The following is a 20,187-nucleotide window of genomic DNA, read 5'->3' as shown; positions in this document are numbered from 1 at the left end:
TGTTTATCACTGAAGTTAGACTTCGAAGAAGGAATATCACATAGTCTACTCCTCTAAGTGTAGGTTCAATCCTTACTTGGCCCTTGGGATCCTACCTGAAGTGAAATTAGGAGCCAAAACTAAGTCCAGATTTTGCTCAAGGTTTAGGCAAGCTGTTAATTTTTTTCTCCTTCTGCTTAGCTTACTATTATTAATTTCCTGGAGGAGAAGGCTATCAATGGCTACTAGTCCTGATGGCTATACGCTACCTCCAGTATCAGAGGCAGTATGTCTATGTACATCAGTTGCTGGGGAACATGGGCAGGAAGGTTCTGTTCCACTCGTGTTCTGCTTGTTGGTTTCCTGTCGACAGCTGGGCAGCCACTGTGTGAACAGAATCCTGGACTGGATGGACCTTTGTCTGATCCAGCATGGCTCTTCTTTTTATGTGTTGCTTCCCACTGCAAAAAGCAACCTCAAAGCAACTTACACATGCAGTACTGAAATACATGATTATATAATGTGTGTGGGGGGGGGGGCATGGCCCCAAATCAATATAAACCATAAGCACCATAATAATACAAATAAAAACAAATACCATAAACATGAACTAAAAACAATACAATATGAAAAGTGTTCATCCATAAATACACTTTTTCTCTCTCTCTCTTTTTTTTTTTTTACTATTTTAAATGTATTAGCTGCAGACTCTGTTTTGTAAGTCGCCTTGGGGGATTGTATTTGGGCTGAAAGGCTATGCTTCCATTTATAAATAAAATAAAATGTGCATCTTCCTTCGTCTCATCTCAGGGGAAAAGGTAATGAATAGATTGAGGGATAGCAAAAAGAAGGCTTCAAACCAGCTCACAGAATAAAAAGATAACCAACCACAACATTAAAATATTATAGAGCATTTCTTGTCGTAGCCTTGAGATTATCCCAATTTTCACATTTCATGTGTACGTACTATTTGATTTGCTGTCTTCCTTAGATTACAACATTTGGTAACGGTTCTTTTTGCCTGGAGAAACTGGTCTGGTCCAACAAACAGATTTTTGAAGCTGACAACCCATCTGTTAGTTCGGGCTTTTTGCCTTTAGGGCTGCAGCAGTTGCAACTCCTGTTCGTAGCAGTGGCGGGGTTAATTGTTTTATGGATCTGAGTAGATCTGAAGTCTTGCTAACTTTATATTTATTTCTAACCCCCAGTTGTCTGTGATGAACTACAGCAAACTTTCTTTTAACTACAGGTCCCAGTTACATTTCAAGCTGAAGAGCCAGACCCGACTCTGTGAAATGTGGACAGCATCTTGTATGGATGAGGTTTGTGAGGGCAGCACCAACCAGGAAAGGTCTTTCGTTTTAGGATGGCCCACCACCAATTGTGTTGCTAGTTTCAGGTATGAGAGACTCTTTACATTGGTTGCTCATCTGATGAGTCAAGGTCAAGAGGGGCCTTTGGTGCAAAATCTGTAGCCATGAAAACCAATGTGTGCTGTACTGTTGTCTTTAAAGGGAGGTAGATTTGCACCTTTCTTAAGCAAAAGAAGTTGGGACAGAGAACCAGGGGTTGTATCCAGTGGTCTTTGCCTTTGTGGAAAGCCTTACATTCGTGCAAGTTGGAGCACCTTATTTTTGCTGCTTCCCCCCCTCCGACCCACTTAAGCCTCTTGTCCCCTCAAACAAAAACTGCTCCTGGGTATTGGGGGACCCTAGGGGACAGAATGGGATATGGTGTGTAGGGCTGCAGTACGTAGAGAGGATTGGTGAAAATTGGGTTCCACAACTTGCACGAACGGAAGCACTTTCCGCTAAGGCAAAGCCACTCTTGGGTACAAACCCAGGGTTCCATTCTGACTTCTTTCTGTAGCCTGGAGTGAGTGGAGTTGCCAGAGTCTTGCGTTTCAATGTTGAAGCATTTCCTGAAATGGCCTTGTAGTTCTAATTCTTTAAAAAACACCAGTCAAGGCCCCCACCCCCCCTTCAAAGCAACAATGTACATTCTAACGTTCATGCTAATGCTTCTTCTTGGGGATCTTTGTTGTGTGTTTTTAGTATGGATCTTCCCAATCTTACACCAGTTTAACTGTTGTGGCTTCTCCCAAAGAATTCTGGAGGCTGGGTTTGAGAATTCTCAGTTCGAGATCTCTAGTCACCCTTGGAGAGCTACGGTTTCCAGGGTTTCTTGGGGAGGGGGAAGCTTGTTTAAACCAGTTTTACTCTGTAGTCTAGCTGTGTCTGAAGAGTACTGCAGGGACCCCTGGAGCCGCAAAGCTAGCATTTGCAGCAAGAAAAAGGCAGTTTTCTAATTTTCAAGGAAGTGCCTAAGAATGAAATATTGGAAGTATTCCTTCTGAAACAGAAATTCTGGATGTTCATGGAGATGAATGTTACTTTGAGAACTGCAGGGAGCCTGTTGGGATACTGATACTGCAGACATGATCTTCTAAATCTGATCATATCCTTGGCAGAAAGTTTTATCTGTTGTTGAGTTTTCATCTTAAAATTGCAATGGAAGATCGAACCCAGCATGATACCTTGGCTGAATACTGGATAAATTGAAGATAACTTGCCTGAATACTGAACACAAAGTGTAAAATTACCATTGCATTATTTTGTTTTATTTTTGACGATTATACCCTGCCTTTCTATAAAATATTCAGGGTGGCTTAGAACAAAAAATAAAACAATACATAATAATAAAAACAAGATCTCAATAACACTGGAAACACTTTGGAGGAAACAATCCTGTGTTTCCTTGACGGCATCTGGGGGACATAGGATATTTCAGATTCCTGGATCCGAGGCTGGAGACAGCGCTCTGAACTGGGAGCCAGGAAACCGAGCTCACACCCACCCACCCCTCGCAGCTGGCGCAGGGAGAACCATGCCAGCTGTTTCTACAAGCTTGCAAACGCAAGCTCGTAGATGAGTTAAAGGGGGTGTGTCGGTGGGTGGGGAGGGGAGGAGACTGTGGGCGCAGGGATCCGAGCTATCGCCAGCCTTCCCTAGCCTCCTTCCCTCCCTGTCCCCGAAGCCTCCATTAGACAGGCGAAAATGCCCATCTAGCTAAAATACAGAGCGGGAGATGCGATGCACCTCCCGCTCTGCGTTGGATACACAAGCTCGGAGGCTTGCAAGTAGCCAGGATGAATCCAATAGGATTGTGTCCTAAAAGACTAAAAAATGCAGTAGAACAAAAAGTAGTTTAAAACAACTTAAGAAAGGTAGCCCACCAAAGCTTGCTGAAATAAAACAGTTTTCACCGTGTATCTAAAAGTGAACAGTGAAGGGGCTAGGTGGAAATTCCTTGGGAGGCCATTCTGGATCTTATTGAAAACAGCTGAAAAGCACCCACCACACCCCACACACACATATATCTGTGGTGCCCACCAGCCATATTTCTGACAGCAGAAGGGCTTTAAGTAGATCCTCAGAATATGAGTGATGTTCCTGGGCAGGAAAGAATGTTATTATGGAGATACTCTGGTTTCGGGACATTTAGGGCTTTAAAAGTCAGAACCAGGCACCTTGAATCGAGCCTGGAAACAAATTGGCAACCAGTTAATCTGGTTTATGTATGACAGGGGTGGGCAACTTGTGGCCCTCTAGATGTTTGGCCTACAACTCCCATCAGCACCAGCCAGCATGGTTGGTAGTCAAAATGATGGGTATTGTAGTCCAACAACATCTGCCAGGCCATAGGTTCCCACCCCTGGTCTAGGCTGCCATTTATTTTAAAGGAATCTCATTGAATTCAACTTGACAGCTTGGAGTAAGTAGCTTGTTGCATATAGTGATAATATTCTTGGTATTACTTGAACTCCTGTGTCAGTGAAGAAAATAATTTAATAGGTACTCTTGCTTGGGTGTCTGTTGTTGACTGCAAAACATGGCCCCTCCAGGAAATTCCTGATTTGTGTGGCGGATAACTTCCTCCTACAGAAAGTAGAGGAAGGAACTAGAGGATCGGCTATCCTTGACTTGATCCTAACCAACAGAGATGACTTAGTGGATAAAGTAGCAGTTACAGGAACTCTGGGGGAAAGTGACCACGTTAAACTTGAGTTCTTGGTTCTAAAGGAAGCAAAAGCTGAGTGTAACCAAACGTGTACCCTGGATTTTAGGAAAGCCAATTTTAATAAACTCAGAACAATGATAAGTAAGGTCCCATGGCAAGTGACTCTAATGAGAAAAGGAGTCCAAGATGGGTGGGAGCTTTTAAAAAAGGAAATTCTCAAGGCACAATTACAAACTATTCCAACAAGAAGAAAAGGTGGAAGACAACAGAAGAAGCCAGTGTGGCTTCACAAACAAATTAGAGATGACCTGAAAACAAAAAAGGACACATATAGGAAGTGGCAGGAAGGCCAAGTAACAAAGGAAGAGTACAGGCAGGTAGCACAGAATTGCAGGGATGGCGTCAGGAAGGCTAAAGCTGAGAACGAGCTGAGGTTAGTGAGGGCTGCTAAAAGCAACAAAAAGGCTTTCTTCAGATACATGCATAGTAAGAGACAGAGGAAAGAAATGGTGGTTCAACTATTAAATAAGGATGGCAAAATGATAACAGATGACAAGGAAAAGGCAGAAGTGCTCAATTCCTACTTTGGCTCAGTCTTTTCCCAAAAGAGGGTCTATGAGCCCCCTGGCAAAGGCGAAGTACAAGCTGAAGGGGCAGGATTGCAGCTTGAGATCGATAGGCATATGATCAAGGAACACCTAATTACTTCGAATGAGTTCAGATCTCCAGGGCCAGATGAACTGCATCCTAGAGTAATAAAGGAACTTGCAGAAGAGCTCTCAGAACCACTGTCTATTATCTTTGAGAAATCATGGAGGACGGGTGAAAGCGCCAGATGACTGGAGGAGGGCTACAGTTGTCCCTCTCTTCAAAAAGGGAAAAAAGGAGGAACCTGGGAACTTCAGACCAGTCAGTCTGACATCAATCCCTGGGAAAATTCTGGAGCAGATGAGCTTCAGTCTGGAAGCACCTTGAAAACAACGCAGTGATTACTTGAAGCCAATATGGATTTGTCAAGAACAAATCCTGCCAGACGAATCTGATCTCATTTTTTGATCAGGTCACCTCCCTTGTGGACTGTGGGAATGCTGTGGACATAATATACCTTGACTTCAGCAAAGCTTTTGACAAAGTGCCTCATAATATCCTGATGAGCAAACTAGCTCAAAGTGGGCTAGATGAAACAATGATCCGGTGGATCCACAGTTGGCTACAGAATCGGACTCCAAGAGTGCTTATCAATGGGATCTTCTCAAACTGGGGAGAGGTAATGAACGGGGTACCGCAGGGCTCAGTCCTGGGTCCAGCGCTCTTCAACATTTGTATTAATGACTTGGAGGGAGAGGTGCAGGGAATGCTGATCAAATTTGCAGATGACACAAAATTGGGCAGGATAGCTAATACCTTGGATACAGAAACAAAATTCAAAGTGATCTGGATAGACTGGAGCACTGGGCAGGAAACGACAGATTGAAATTTAATAGGGATAAAGGCCCAGTTCTGCACCTAGGAAAAAGAAACCAAATGCACAGTTACAAGATGGGGGATACTTGGCTCAACAACACTACAGGCGAGAAGGATCTTGGAATTGTTGTAGATCACAAGCTAAATATGAGCCAAGAGTGTGATGTGGCTGCACAAAAGGCAAATGCTCTTTTCATATTAATGCAGCACAAAAGGGCTGCATTAATAGAAGCATAGCTTCCAAATCCCAGGAAGTACTAGTTCCCCTCTACTCAGCACTGGTTAGGCATCATCTGGAGTACTGTGTCCAGTTCTGGGCACTGCACTTTAAGAAGGATGCAGACAAACTGGAGAGGGTTCAGGGGAGGGCAACCAAGATGTTCAGGGGACTGGAAACAAAGCCCTATGAAGAGAGACTGAAAGAATTGGGCATGTTTAGCCTTGAGAAGAGAAGACTGAGGGGAGATATGATAGCACTCTTTAAGTACTTGAAAGGTTGTCACAGAGAGGAAGGCCAAGATCTCTTCTTGATCATCCCAGAGTGCAGGACACGGAATAATGGGCTCAAGTGACAGGAAGCCAGATTCCGGCTGAACATCCGGAAAAACTTCCTGACTGTTAGAGCAATACAACAATGGAGCCAATTACCTAGGGAGGTAGTGGGCTCTCCCACACTGGAGGCATTCAAGACGAGGCTGGACAGCCATCTGTCAGGGATGCTCTGACTTGGATTCCTGCATTGAGCAGAGGGGTTGGACTCGATGGTCTTCTAGGCCTGTTCCAACCCTACTATTCTATGATTCTATGACTCTGAAATAGTTGGATCTTATAAATGTGGCTGTCTCTGTCAAAAGGGAATTTTAAATTTTATGTAAGCCACACCATTCAGACTGGGAGGTAAAGAGGGCTCAAGAAGAACTTTACAAGGGTTGTTCTGGAGTATTTAGTTATACAAGAATGTAGTAAGTGAAAAGATGAAAAGAAAGTCCAAATATTTATGAAAGGCATGCTGTGGAAGCAACGTACACTTCCCTAAATATCCTCTTTGAATCTATGAGAGCCTTTGAAATTCTCTCTGAGAGATGAAGGGGATACAAAGGCAAGAGATATATGTATTGAAGGGCATCTTCCTAAGGCCATGGCCATTGGTGATTTTTGTCAGCTGGTCTAAGCCTACCATTTGGCTTCTTAGTTAACTTTCGGCTTGGGGTGGGAGAGAGGGGGGCAACCCAGTTCCAAATGAATTCAGTGCTAAAACTGTCATTAAGTTGGGTGATGTGGTACCATTCCTTTGAAGTCTGTGTTCCACTTGCTGATTGCTTTGTCTAGTTTGCATTGTCATTCCAGTAGTTGAAACCCGTCACTATATTGTGCTTTTGGACTGATTGATTTGATTAAAAACATTTATATACTGCCCTTCTGGTGTGAAAGAATCATATGGAACAGCACAGCATTTTAACGCTATAATTTTAAAACAAACAAACCCCACCAATAATAAGGAACAACCAACCAAGGAGACAGGGGCAGCAGTTAAAAACAAAACATAAACATCATTTGCCACATACAGTAAGTGTTCTGCAATATGGGCACAGCCATTGAGAAGCCTCTCGTGCTTGTCCCACTCAAATACGTTTCCACCCTTGACTGGACTATGAGCCTTTCTACACGAGGCATTGATTGTCCACTTGTGATTCCTCAGTCACAGTAGTTTGCAGTGCTTTACACAACGTTGTCACCCTCCAGGGCCTCTCCTCTGCTTTGCAACCATTATAATGTTGTTACTTTCTAGCAAGGAAAGTCTGGCATTTCTGTGAATGGCGGCATGAAACTCTGATGTATTTGCGCAATTCCTCTATGCCACAGCACCACCTAGTGGTTGTGCAATGGAACATATAGAAAGGCAGAGAAAGAAAAACCCTGAAAAAAGGCACATGTAAAGGAGCTACAGTATTCTTAATCCTACAAAGAATCCGGAAGCGCAAGCCTCAGTAAAGTGGTGGGTTAAAAGCCTTATGTAGAAAAGCCCACAGAGAAAGGCTTCTTGTTCTGATACTAGGGAATGGGCAGGATGATATGGAAGGAGGTATCCAGAGCACGTGGTTGATCTCATACTACCAAGGATCTTGCCTACATCCTCAGGCTGTACAAATTGCAACATACTCATCACAACCGGACAAGCAGATGCTAAAAGCACATCCCTAGGATCTGCTATAACCATGACCACTATGTCACAGTGGATGTGAGCAACTTTATCCTCAAATTGTCTGGCAAAATTGTCATAGTAGGCTGTGAGTTAGCTGAACCAATGGCTAGGGGGGTCTCATTTCAAGCAAGTGTAACCAGATTTCTTACAACAAATAGCAACAGAGGTTTCAGGAAAGGCTTCCTGCATTTAGCTCTATTTTTTTTTCTTTTGTTGCGCTTATCTGACTTTTCCAGTTTACCCCCAAGTTTCTGCAGATCTCTGTGTTCTAATTAAATACCTCTTTTGCCTCTCTCCAACCAAGTACTCTAAAAAAAATTGACCAAAGGCTTATACTTGCAAATTACGATATAGATATTCCTATTGTACTGACACTGTCCTTTCAAACTTTTTCTTTTATATTTTCAGTTCTGTCGAGCAGAAAGAGAAGTGGCTCACTTCCCTTCAAAGGTACTTCTGTTTCACAGTATTAGCCATAACAGGCAATACAAAGCCTTTTCTATCTGATTAATATTGAACCTAGGACAGTTTCTTGTGGCAGTTTGTCTAGTCAAAGTGTGCTTGATTTGGTTTCTCCAAAAATTGAGTCAGTCAAGTTCTGGAAAACCAAATTGGAGAGTCTGACTTTTGGCTTGGATAGCTGAATAAAATCAAACCTTTATCCAATAAGATTTTGCAGACTCAAAATTCAGCTATGCCGAGGGAATAATCATGCTATGTGGAAAGAATACTTCTCATTTTTATTTATGTATTTATTTTAACCACTTATATACGGTTAAACGGATTATATACACATCTAAACGGATTCCAGAGTGGTGAACAATAAAAAGAATAAAACACCATATTAAAACATATGAAGAATAGAACAGCATAGTAAATGTTTTAAAAAATAGAATGCTAATAAAAAACATGGCTGGTCAATCAAGGAAGGCTTTTTGAAATAAAGCTGTCTTCAGCAGGCACTGAACACAACACAACGTTAGTGCCTTCCTGACCTCCAGAGGCAGGGAGTTCTATAGAAAGGGAGCCACCACACTGAAGGCTCTGCTTCGGGTGGACTCCGTCAAGCCATAGGTCCATGTGGAACCACCAGGAGTGTCCCATCTCAGTGACCAGGCAGGTTGGTAAAGAAGGAGGCGCTCTCTCAAGTATCCTGGTCCCAGGTTGTTTAGGGCTTTGTACATGAGGACTAAAACCTTAAACCTGGCTCGATAGCGAATAGGCAGCCAGTGCAGTTTCCTCAGCAAAGGAGTTGCATGCTGAAAAGGGGCAGCTCCCAACAACAGCCATGCTGCTGCTTTCTGCACTAGCTCAAGCTTCCGGGCCAGCCTAAAGGGCAGACCCACATAAAGTACATTGCAGCAATCTAGTCTTGAGGTTATTAGTGCCTGTACCACTGTGGCCAAGCTATCCCTGTCCATGGGAGGCCATAGCTGGTGTACTACTCAAAGCTAGTAAAAGGCCCTGTGAGCTACCATGGCCACTTGGGCCTCCAGCAACAGTGATGGATGTAGGAGTACCCCCAGACTGCTAACCTGATTTTACAAAGGGAGTGCAACCCCATCCAGAACAGCCAGTGAGCCTATCTCCCGGACTCAGGAACAACTCACCCACAGGGCTTCCGTCTGGCCAGGATTCAGCTTCAGTTTATTGGCCCTCATTCAGCCCATCACTGAGTCTAGGCAGCGATCAAGGACTTGCACAGCTTCCGATTCAGATCTTACAGGGAGACAGAGCTGTGTGTCATCAGCACACTGATGGTGCTTGGTTCCAAATCTCCTAATAACCGCTTCCAGTGGCTTCATAATAGATGTTGAACAACACTGGGGACAAGATGGTACTCTGTGGAACCCCATAGCTCAGTTGCCAAGGGGCCAAGTAATGGTCACCCAGTGTTAGTCTCTGAAATCAACCCTGCAGGTAAGACCAGAACCACTGTAACACACTGTAACAACCATGCAATCAATCCAGGAGGATACCATAGTTGAAGGCATCGAAAGCCGATGAGATATCGAGCAGATTTAACAGGGTTGCACTCCCAATGGTGTGGGTTCCTTCAGCAGTGGTCGCTCTACTGCCCCCTTAAGGACAGCAGGAACCACCCCTTCATGCAAAGATGCAGTTACCACTCCCTGGACCCACCCGGTCATATCTCCTCAGCTAGTTCTTATTAGCCAGGTACAATCAAGTCGATGTCCCTCTGCATCTCACTGTTCGACAGTGAGCCTAGGGCCTTGGCTGGATCACCAGCTCTCTCCACTGGAAAATCCCCAAGAGCGTTCAGAAATCCATTGGATTCCAGTTTTAAAAGTTGGCTTTAAATACAAGCCACTTTAGATACCTTTGCTTTAGAAGAACTCTTCTGTTAATTTCTGTAGCATACAGGTGAATCAGCTAAATACATTGTCCCTGTTGTTCTGTTTTTTAAACACATGTTTTAAAAAACAATTCCATTTCTCCTTGCTTTGACAGTCGAATCAAAGACGAGAAAGCAAAGGATTATCCCAAGAGCATTCCCTTGAAGATTATCGCGAAGGATATTGGAAATTGTGCATATGTAAGTATTCCTATGCCACAGTTTGAGTATGTAAGTGCAATGATTATGCCACTTCCTTAGCAAGCAGCTGTGAAAATTCAAATGTTGCATGATTTATTCATTTATTCTGAGTACAAAATTTAGGAATTTGTTTAGAAAATCATTAACCTCTACAGCACAGTTCCTCTTCTGTCTTTGGGCCTTTCTGGATGGAACATTAAGCTGTGGTTTAGTGTTGCGTGAAAGAGCCTCAGACGTGCACGCCGTTTCCCTCCTCTCTCCTTGTCTGGTATGGTCACGTTGTGGTGATCATAAGGTGTTGCTTCCGCTTTTAAAACTAAGCAAATACTTCATTACTTCTGGACTTGGGGGAATTATGGTTTAAACTATGGTTCGTTCGGATAAGCCAGAATCAAACCATGTTTTAAACTAACCATAGTTTCAAGTAACCAGCGCTCCCCTGAGTTCAGATGTAATGGGAAGTTCTCGTTAGTTTTCAAAGCAGATGCTTCTGATCTCCTTCTCACAACTGCACCAGAGAAGAGGAGGGGGAAGCTCCATTGGGGTGTATGCTAACTGACATCCATGGCCCTGGGGGGAAGAAGAAGGAGCAAGGGAGACAGGAGCAGGCAAAGGGAACATCAGGGCCTGCTCCAGTTGGACTGCCCCTCCTTTGGAGATGAGGGGGGAACAGGGCCCCTGCTGACAGTCTACCTAATTGTTTTTTCTCCCTCTTCCCTCCCCATCACCTTTTCCTTGTATGTTGTGTCTTTTTTAGATTGTAAGCCTGAGGGCAGGGACTGTCTTCTTTGTTCATTGATTGTAAGCCGGGAGCCTTTTTTGGCTGAGGAGGGGGATAAAAACACAATCAATCAATCATTCAATCAATCAGTAAGTGTTGGGTGGAGGAACTTCTGCTCCTTCCAATTGTCTTCATTTTCCTTTCTTGTCTTTGTGGGACCAATAAGGTAGGAAGGGGCTTAACATCCTCACCATCGCATTTAAAGAAAAACTTACCTATGGCAAAAATGCTTAGGAGAGGTTTGATGTTCCCCGCCATGGATAGGTATTTAATAAATCAACAATATCTACATGTTTTATCTAATCCTAATTTTGCCTTGTGAAATGCTAGAAAAGATACTGCCATAAACTACTGTTATACTTACCAAAGTAAATAACTAAGGCTTCCTATTGCCCCTGGGGGGACTGTTTGCTACAGAGATGTGTTCAACCTCCTGCCTGCTATTTTTCCCCTAGCGGGGTATGTAGGAAACCAGGTACGCATCCCGGAAGCCCCATGAGATTCTCCCATGCTACCTTGTCCCTTACTCTGAAAGTCCCATTCTACATTATTTCTGCTAAAAAGCCTGGTCTCTTGTGTTTCCTGCTTCCCCAACTTTTTCCCCTTGACCCAGTTCTACTAATTGGGGTCTCATGTGACTTCATCTAGCCAAGGGTGTCCAATTGGCCCATGAATCCCTTTCTTATTTTTGTATCCCTCAGGCCCATTTAGGATTTGACTGCAAGTAATTGAGGTTCAAAGGTATTATTTCTGATCATTAAGGGGTATTAAAAGGAAGTCTGTGGCAATCATCTTTCTGCTAACTAGGCATATAAGAAGTGGAGCTTTATTGCAGAGCAGGGAGGGTCTTGGAGCATACAAAATATTTGTAGTGCTGGATGGTGCAGACTTGATTTGTCTGTGCGGTTGCCTGTGGCCCTGTGGATTTATTGCTATACACCTGCCTGCGTGCAAATCACACAGTTTGATTCTGCATCTTGGGACAGTTGCCGCAAAACCAGCTTGTTCTAGTGCCTAAATTTTCAAATAAGAGCCAGTCCCCTATAATTGCAGGACTACAATAGACTAAATCTGCAAATATATATGTTCTGTAAATGAGCAACCCTGCAGTATCAGCATACGGATCCATGTAACTACTTTGTAAATTAATTTTGAATAGCACTATATGATGCTGTTTTAAAGAAATACATCTAGTTCTCGCATCTGTTTGCCAGCAGCGGCCAGCCTGATGTATCTTGAAAATCCCCAGGCAATGTATGAAGGCAACAACCATCTCTCCTTGTTTGGCCCCCATATCTGGGTTTCAGAGCTATGGAAGTTCCATTTAGATACCGTGACTAATAGCCATCGGTAGACCTATTCTCCAAACAAAGGCTAATAATACTGGCTTGAGACAGACTGAACCAAAGCTCAGTTGAGATGGCATCTGTTGGTCATGTATGCGCATAAACTGCACAGTAGTTCAGAACCTTTCAGCTGGGTCACTGGGGGGCTCCCCAGAATTGGTCATCCTTGAAGTCCAGTGCAGTGTTGCCAGAAATATCACCAGTAAGGCAGCAGGATGGCAGATGTAAGCTTCCTAAAAATCTAAATGCTTTCTGTGGTGTTTCTCTTCCATTTCTGCTAGAGCAGCTGGAGTTCTCAGGGAATTGTTTCATTTTATGCAAGAGTTAGGGTTAGCGAGGGAGGAGGCATATGCAACACAAATTATTTTATTATAAGCTAGCCAAAGGCAAGCCTTATGCAAATGTGCGGACCTACTCCTGGGTGCCAGATGTCATTGCTTTGGGGAAATGTTAATTTTGTTTGTTTGCTTGTATATGATCATCCAGCTATATCCTTGGGCAAAAATAGATTGCATTTGAACTCCTTCGCTTCAGTTTCCTTGGCATTTTATAATTTTCAGTGGCTCAAGCTGAAGGATGTTTTGGATATTTTGCAAAGGGCAAACTGGCATGGGGTTTTGTGACCAGGAAGTTCTGTGGCCAACTTTAAAAATTTGTTTTGAAATTTAATATATGTAGGAGAATTGGACAGAATGACCTTCAGACTAAAATGTGGAAGTCTACGTTTGACTTTGATATATGCCACTCCTGATGTGTTTTCTCAGAGTGCTAGTAAGATATCATTGACAGTACTGGAGAAATTGTTTCTGATTTTTAGGATTACAAGCACCTGTGTAGTGTTGAAAAGTAATTGGAGATTTAAATTTATTTACAAACATGGGAGCCTCTTCTCCCATAGTAGCTCTCTGAATGATATGGCCCTCTTAAGAGTCCCTGGTTGTGTTTTTGCACTGATGAGAGATCCGTTTGGGGGGTAATTAAGGTAGGGTCTAATTTCCATTTATGAAACTTGGCCCCCAAAGAGGTCTGCCAGACACCCCATTGGCTGCATTCACACCTCACACTAAACACGGTTTAGTGAAATGTGCACAATCCTTGGGCTTCTGCACTCCCTGCTCTCTTCTCCACCCATGTGGCTAAGAGGACCTTCAGAAGGTTCTGCTTGGATGACACTGCAGCTTCCCGTGTCATCCACACTGAAAATAACTGTGCTTAACACAGTTGTTGTTTATTCGGTCAGTCGCTTCCAACTCTTTGTGACTTCATGGACCAGCCCACGCCAGAGCTTCCTGTCGGCCATTGCCACCCCCAGCTCCCCCAAGGTTGAGTCCATCACCTCCAGAATATCATCCATCTATCTTGCCCTTGGTTGGCCCCTCTTCCTTTGGCCTTCCACTTTCCCTAGCATCAGCATCTTCTCCAGGGTGTCCTGTCTTCTCATTATGTGGCCAGAGTACTTCAGTTCTGCCTTTAATATCCTTCCCTCAAGTGAGCAGTCTGGCTTTATTTCCTGGAGTATGGACTGGTTTGATCTTCTTGCAGTCCAAGGCATTGTCAGAATTTTCCTCCAGCACCACAGCACAGTTCAAAAGCATCTATCTTCCTTCTCTCAGCCTTCCTTATGGTCCAGTTCTCGCAGCCATAGGTTACTACGGGGAATACCATTGCTTTAACTATGCAGACCTTTGTTGTCAGTGTGATGTCTCTGCTCTTCACTATTTTATCAAGATTTGTCATTGCTGTCCTCCCAAGAAGTAAACGTCTTCTGATTTCCTGGCTGCAGTCAGCGTCTGCAGTAATCTTTGCACCTAGAAAGACAAAGTCTGTCACTGCCTCCACGTTTTCTCCCTCTATTTGCCAGTTCTCAATCAAGCTGGTTGCCATAATCTTGGTTTTTTTGAGGTTGAACTGCAACCCAGCTTTTGCACTTTCTTCTTTCACCTTCGTCATGAGGTTCCTCAGCTCCTCCTCGCTTTCAGCCATCAGAGAGGTATCATCTGCATATCTGAGATGGTTAATGTTTCTTCCAGCGATTTTAACTCCAGCCTTGGCTTCATCAAGCCCAGCACGTCGCATGATGTGTTCTGCGTACAGGTTGAATAGGTAAGGTGAGAGTATACAACCCTGCCATACTCCTTTCCCAATCTTAAACCAGTCTGTTGTTCTGTGGTCTGTTTTTACCGTTGCTACTGGGTCGTTATACAGATTCCTCAGGAGGCAGACAAGATGACTTGGTATCCCCATCCCACCAAGAACTTGCCACAATTTGTGATGATCCACACAGTCAAAGGCTTTAGAATAGTCAATAAAACAGAAATAGATGTTTTTCTGAAACTCCCTGTCTTTCTCCATTATCCAGCGGATATTGGCATTTTGGTCTCTAGTTCCTCTGCCTTTTCTAAACCCAGCTTGTACATCTGGCAATTCTCGTTCCATGAATTGCCGGAGTCTACCTTGCAAGATCTTGAGCATTACCTTACTTGCGTGTGAAATAATTGCCACTGTTCGATAGTTTGAACATTCTGTGGTGCTTCCCTTTTTTGGTATGGGGATATAAGTTGATTTTTTCCAGTCTGTTGGCCATTCTTGTGTTTTCCAAATTTGCTGGCATATGGCATGCATCACCTTGACAGCATCATCTTGCAAGATTTTAAACAGTTCAGCTGGGATACCGTCATCTCCTGCTGCCTTGTTATTAGCAATGCTTCTTAAGGCCCATTCAACCTCACTCTTCAGGATGTCTGGCTCTAGCTCACTGACCACACCGTCAAATCTATCCCCGATATTATTATCCTTCCTATACAGATCTTCCGTATATTCTTGCCCCCTTTGCTTGATCTCTTCTGCTTCTATTAGGTCCTTGCCATCTTTGTTTTTGATCATACCCATTTTTGACTGGAGGTTACCTCCAATGTTTCTAATTTTCTGGAAGAGGTCTCTTGTCCTTCCTATTCTGTTATCTTCTTCCGCTTCCGCACATTGCTTGTTTAAAAATGCTTAACACTAACTATGGTTAATTTCTACAAGCTAGTTTCTGAAACCATGGGTTGAAGATAATTTCTAACAAGATAAATTTCTTGTTAGAAATTAATCATAGTTAGCATTAACCACACTTTGTGTCACCAGATGACACAACAAGCCATGGTTTAGGGAAAGTGAAAGCAAAAGCTTCTGAAGTGGATGTATGGCAGGAGCAGGAGGGAGTTGGGAGAGCACAAGACCAAGGACCATGTGCACGTCACATTAAACAATGGTTTAGCGTGGCGTGCAAATGTAGCCACTGTGTGATATGAATCTGTTGTTATGTAAAACATCTTGAGGATGAGAAAGAAAGTGTGCAAATATAGCACAAGTGGATCTGTTTTCCACAGAACTGTAGTACATGTTGCCTTATCAACTAGAATGTAGATGTAGACTTTACATCAGAGTTCTAGCTGACATTTTCAGCTCCTACTGGCCTGTAGAAGTCAAATAGTTTTCTACACGAGGCATTTCTCATGCGCCCATCACTCCTGGTTGTTTATGAGTTCTTTAGACAATGTTGTGACCCTCCAGTTTCGCTTCTGTGTCTAGCAGCATTTTTGGTGAGTTTTTTTAGAGCAGGGAAAATGCAGCATTTAATTGTGAAAGTGAAAGAAAGTGCGATTTCCTCTTGTGTAGTTGCTCTATTCCACTATACCAGAGTGCCACCTAGAGGTTATGTAGAGGAAGAGCAGGAAAGGAAACACTTCTTGTGTAGCGCTCTTATCTCAGTTCTTTGGTGAAACCAAAAATAGATGAAGCTGATTAACAGCCTCATGTAGAAAAGCTCAAAATTTTATGAGTATTTTTAAAGTGCTGTAATTCTCGTACTAATGTCCTGTATTGTCTCTTTTCCCCCGCAACAGTCAAAAACTTTAACCATAACCAACAGGGACACAGCAAATGATGTCATCCTCATGGCCCTGCAGCAGCTTGGAATTAATGTGAGCTTTGATGACACTTTTTTGTTTTTAATGTACTCCTTAGTAACTAGTAATATGTCTGCCAGTGTCATAAGTTATCTGATGCCTAGTAGAAAGCTGTAGTACTCTGCAAGTTGGGCCACCATGAAAATTCACTGCATTCATTGTGGGGGACAGAAAAAGTCAACTGGGTTCAGAGAAGGAAATGTATCCAAGCTTGATTCCCCCCCCCCCTTTTAAGCAAAAGGGGCGGTCCGCTTCTTTGCTTTAGAACATAAGAAGAGCCATACTGGAGCCAGTCATGCTGGAACAGACCAAAGGTCCATCTAGTCCAGCATTCTGTTCACACAGTGGCCAACCAGCTGCCCATGGGAAACCCACAAGCAGGACATGAGTGCCACAGCACCCTCCCGTCCATGTTCCCCACCAACTGGTGTACACAGGCATATTGCCTCTGATACTGGAGGTAACACATAACCATCGGGATTAGTAGCCACTGATAGCCTTCTCCTCCAGGAATTCATCTAACCCCCTTTTAAAGCCATTCAAATTGGTGGCCATGACTACATCTTGTGGTAGCGAATTCCATAGTTTAACTATGTGCTGTGTGGAGAAGAACTTCCTTTGACCTGTCATGAATCTCCCCCCAATCAGTTTCATGGGATGACCCCATTGGGTTGTAGTATTGAGAGAGAGGGAAAAAAATGTCTCCGCTTTCCCCAAGCCATGCATAATTTTGTATACCTCTATCAAGTCTCCCCTTATCCTCTGTTTTTCCAAGCTAAACAAAGGATCTTTGAGCAGAGGCGGAATAGACCACTTGCTTCCTTTTAGTTACCCACACTTCCAGCCTCAGCTGATCCAGAACTCATACCTGTGCTTTTCTCTCTGCTGCCAAGGATGCTTGGCCGGCTGGTGGCTGGCCTGATCCCTACCTGCAAAGGTCTGCACAGGCCAGAGGCTGCCCTACTGCAGAGGGATGCTTGGAGGCATTCAAGATGAGGCTGGACAGCCACCTGTCAGGGATGCTCTGACTTGGACTCCTGCATTGAGCAGGGGGTTGGACTCGGCAGTCTTACAGGCCCCTTCCAATCCTATGATTCTAGGATTCTATTCTGTGATTCTATGAAAGCTCAGAGCAGGCGGGTTGACAGCCGGCCCAGTCTGTGCTTTGGAAGAGGAGGCTGCTCAGCGCTGGGCAGAGTCCTGCCTGAGGAGGGAGAGCTTTGGAGGCGCAGATTGCCTGGCTGACTGCCAGCCCAGTCCACACCTTCAAGCACACCTGTGGCAGAATGCTGCCAGCCGCTCTGTGCACACCTGTGGTGGAATGCAACCGTGCCACTGCTTGAAAGAGTGGCAAGGCTTCTTTTAGATACCCTTCCCCCTGAAATTCTTAGAATCTCCCGCCCCGCCCTGCGCTGAAAGAATCTGGGTCGGAGATTTTGGCTCAATTGTCTGCATTTACTCCAGAAAATGATGTTGTTCAAAACTAATTTAGAAGAAATCGGGCATAATTTTCTCACGTGATTGAAAATGGTCGGACATTGTCCCAGCTTGAGTGGGCAGACATTCCTAAACCATTCTTTGTTCCTCATCTGTGGGTCAAGGCTACAGCAGAATGGCAATTGTGTGATCAAGGAGGACAGGTCCCCAACAGTCAGTTACTTAACCAGTGGACTGCTTCAAATGCGGGGGGGTGGGGGGGCTGGAAGGCTACCCCAGAGTGACTGGGTAGTGAGCATAGCGATTACTGCCCCCCCCCCCCGCATTCCTTGAAATGTGGAGCAGAATCTAAAGGATGTGTCCTGGCCTTTGCCTTGTCCCCAGCTGTGTTTTGTCCTTGAAGGAACATGGGAAGTGAGGCTGGAAAGAGATGTATCAAAGCAGGATGCTGAAATCTCTATCTTTCCTCATTGCCAAAGCTGATTCAAGAAATGGGGCAGGGAAATGGGGCTGGCAACTAGGGAGCCAGATTTCACCCTGCAAGCTGCTGGATGTTGGGCAGTGCTGATTACCATTCCAGATTTGTTTTGGAGCAACTGTATGTTTTCATGCCTCATCTGACTACTGTCTGTCATCACACCAGGTGGTTTAGTGAATCCAGCATGTGTTTGAGGGCAGTCCCTCTTTCATTAGATTTTTGGCTGTGTGAAAAAAATATTGGAAAAAAGCGCTTTCTGACTTATGTTCCGTCTAGATGTAAAGTCTCTGCAAAAGGGCATTAAAGTATGGAATGGAATAGAAATAAAATGCAAAATGAAAGGAATGTCACGGATCGCTTCTTTTTTCCCTTCTTGCTCCCCATTCAGTTTCCAGTCATTGGGATCTGTAGGTTTCTGTGTGTGAAAGCAACACTTGATGTTCAGCCCTGTCTATAACTCTGATTTCACACTGTCTCATGTCAGATCAAGATCTCATGTAATAATGTTATCCACTCCAAATGTATAGGATGCCCTGCAGAAGGCTTTGTCAGGACACCTAATAATGTAAACCATTAGGTATTCCGCCATTTGAGCTCTGTTAAAAATAGCTGATCCTACTGAGGTCTTGGCACCAATGTTCAAGGCACCGATTTTAATGTACTTACAATTTTAAGTAAACCCATTTCCATCCATTCTAATGGCTGTGGGATTGTATTTTTTAAAGGGCACTGAAAAGGAGTATCAACTGTGGGTGAATTCTGGGAAAGAAGATGCCCCATATCCCCTTATTGGTAAGCTTCTGGAAAGTGTACTCTTATGTATGTTGTTTCATTCAGTTTTTGTCCTCTGCCTTCCCAAGGGGTCAGGGCGGGTTACACTGACTCTCAACCTAACCTACCTCACAGGGTTGTTGTGACATAAAATACAGAGGAGGAACATCGTGTATTTATTTCTCTATAATACGTCTATACTGCTTAATTTATTATTATTATTATTATTATTATTATTATTATCCCTGCAAATAAATAAAACCAAAAACACATCAATCAAAAGTAGAACAACTCCTTACTTGCTGAATCTCGGTGTGTTGAAAGCCAGCCCAAGGAGAGAGAGGCTTTACAGCTCTGCCAGGAAGTCTACAGGCTCCAAATCTCATGGGGAACGAAGTTCCATAGCTGAGAGACAGCTACTGCCAATGCTGTTGTTCTTCAAGCTTGGTGTGCACAAGGAACAGTCAAGAAGTTCAGAAAAATGGACTTTCCACACTTACTTCCTTTGCTCTGTTTTTATGGTGTTGCGATTTTGCCATGTTGAGTTGGTAATACTCGGTTGAGGAGTGGGGCTGTAGATGAATATGCAACTTTTATAGTATCATCCATCTGGTATTTTAAATAGGAAATGTTTTAAAATCAGTATATCATATCTCAATAAAATCTGTTAGCAGCCATTACAATTCCTGTGGGAGGGTGGTTAGTCCTCTTCATGCTGAAGATGGGAACTGGTTTACAAAGGAGGCCCCGGGCCTGCTGATGGTGCTAATCTGGGCCCACCGCTTTCTGCAAACTGGACAGGTAGTCTTTCTTTATGCCCAAGATGCTGGCTGAATTGTAGAATTCTGTAGCATTGGGGTGGCTATAATTCACTAATTCATTGGGTGGCTATAATTCCCTAATAGTTGGCTAGTAAAATCCAAGCATTTTTTCTTAAAGCTATTATAGCTGCAAACACTTAATGATGCTCCGAGTAATATTGCTAGTAATCTAGTAATCTGGCATTTTTAAGAAAAATTCTCCCCCCCCCCCCCCCAGGATGTAATCTTGCTTCTCTGTTTATCCATAAGATTTTGCATCAGCAGTCTTGAAAGCAGATGGAAGGGCTTTGAGTTCAAAGTCTCCTCCCCTGCAAGGGCAGAACATCATCTTTTCTTGCTGAAACCATTCCAGACACTAAAGAGATGCTGCTCGTGATATT

At 43.7% G+C, this 20,187-nt stretch overlaps 1 protein-coding gene across 3 annotated transcripts in view; it reads left to right on the top strand.

Annotated features, from left to right (window-relative positions):
• Positions 1-20,187, top strand: part of ARHGAP20 (Rho GTPase activating protein 20) — a 127,409-nt gene that overhangs the window by 84,064 nt on the left and 23,158 nt on the right. For all 3 annotated transcript variants that reach the window (XM_084842853.1, XM_084842852.1, XM_084842851.1), the window contains 5 exons: positions 1,229-1,378; positions 8,075-8,116; positions 10,139-10,223; positions 16,238-16,315; positions 18,941-19,007. In XM_084842853.1, coding sequence (XP_084698979.1) covers positions 1,275-1,378; positions 8,075-8,116; positions 10,139-10,223; positions 16,238-16,315; positions 18,941-19,007 — 376 coding nt within the window. In that variant the 5' untranslated portion in view covers positions 1,229-1,274. The remainder of the gene's footprint in view (positions 1-1,228; positions 1,379-8,074; positions 8,117-10,138; positions 10,224-16,237; positions 16,316-18,940; positions 19,008-20,187) is intronic.

The sequence above is a fragment of the Heloderma suspectum genome, chromosome 3 (assembly GCF_057233095.1).
Source record: "Heloderma suspectum isolate Gila_16-S chromosome 3, 16-S_ref, whole genome shotgun sequence".
Lineage (NCBI taxonomy): Eukaryota > Metazoa > Chordata > Lepidosauria > Squamata > Helodermatidae > Heloderma > Heloderma suspectum.
This window is presented reverse-complemented; position numbering and strand designations above follow the sequence as displayed.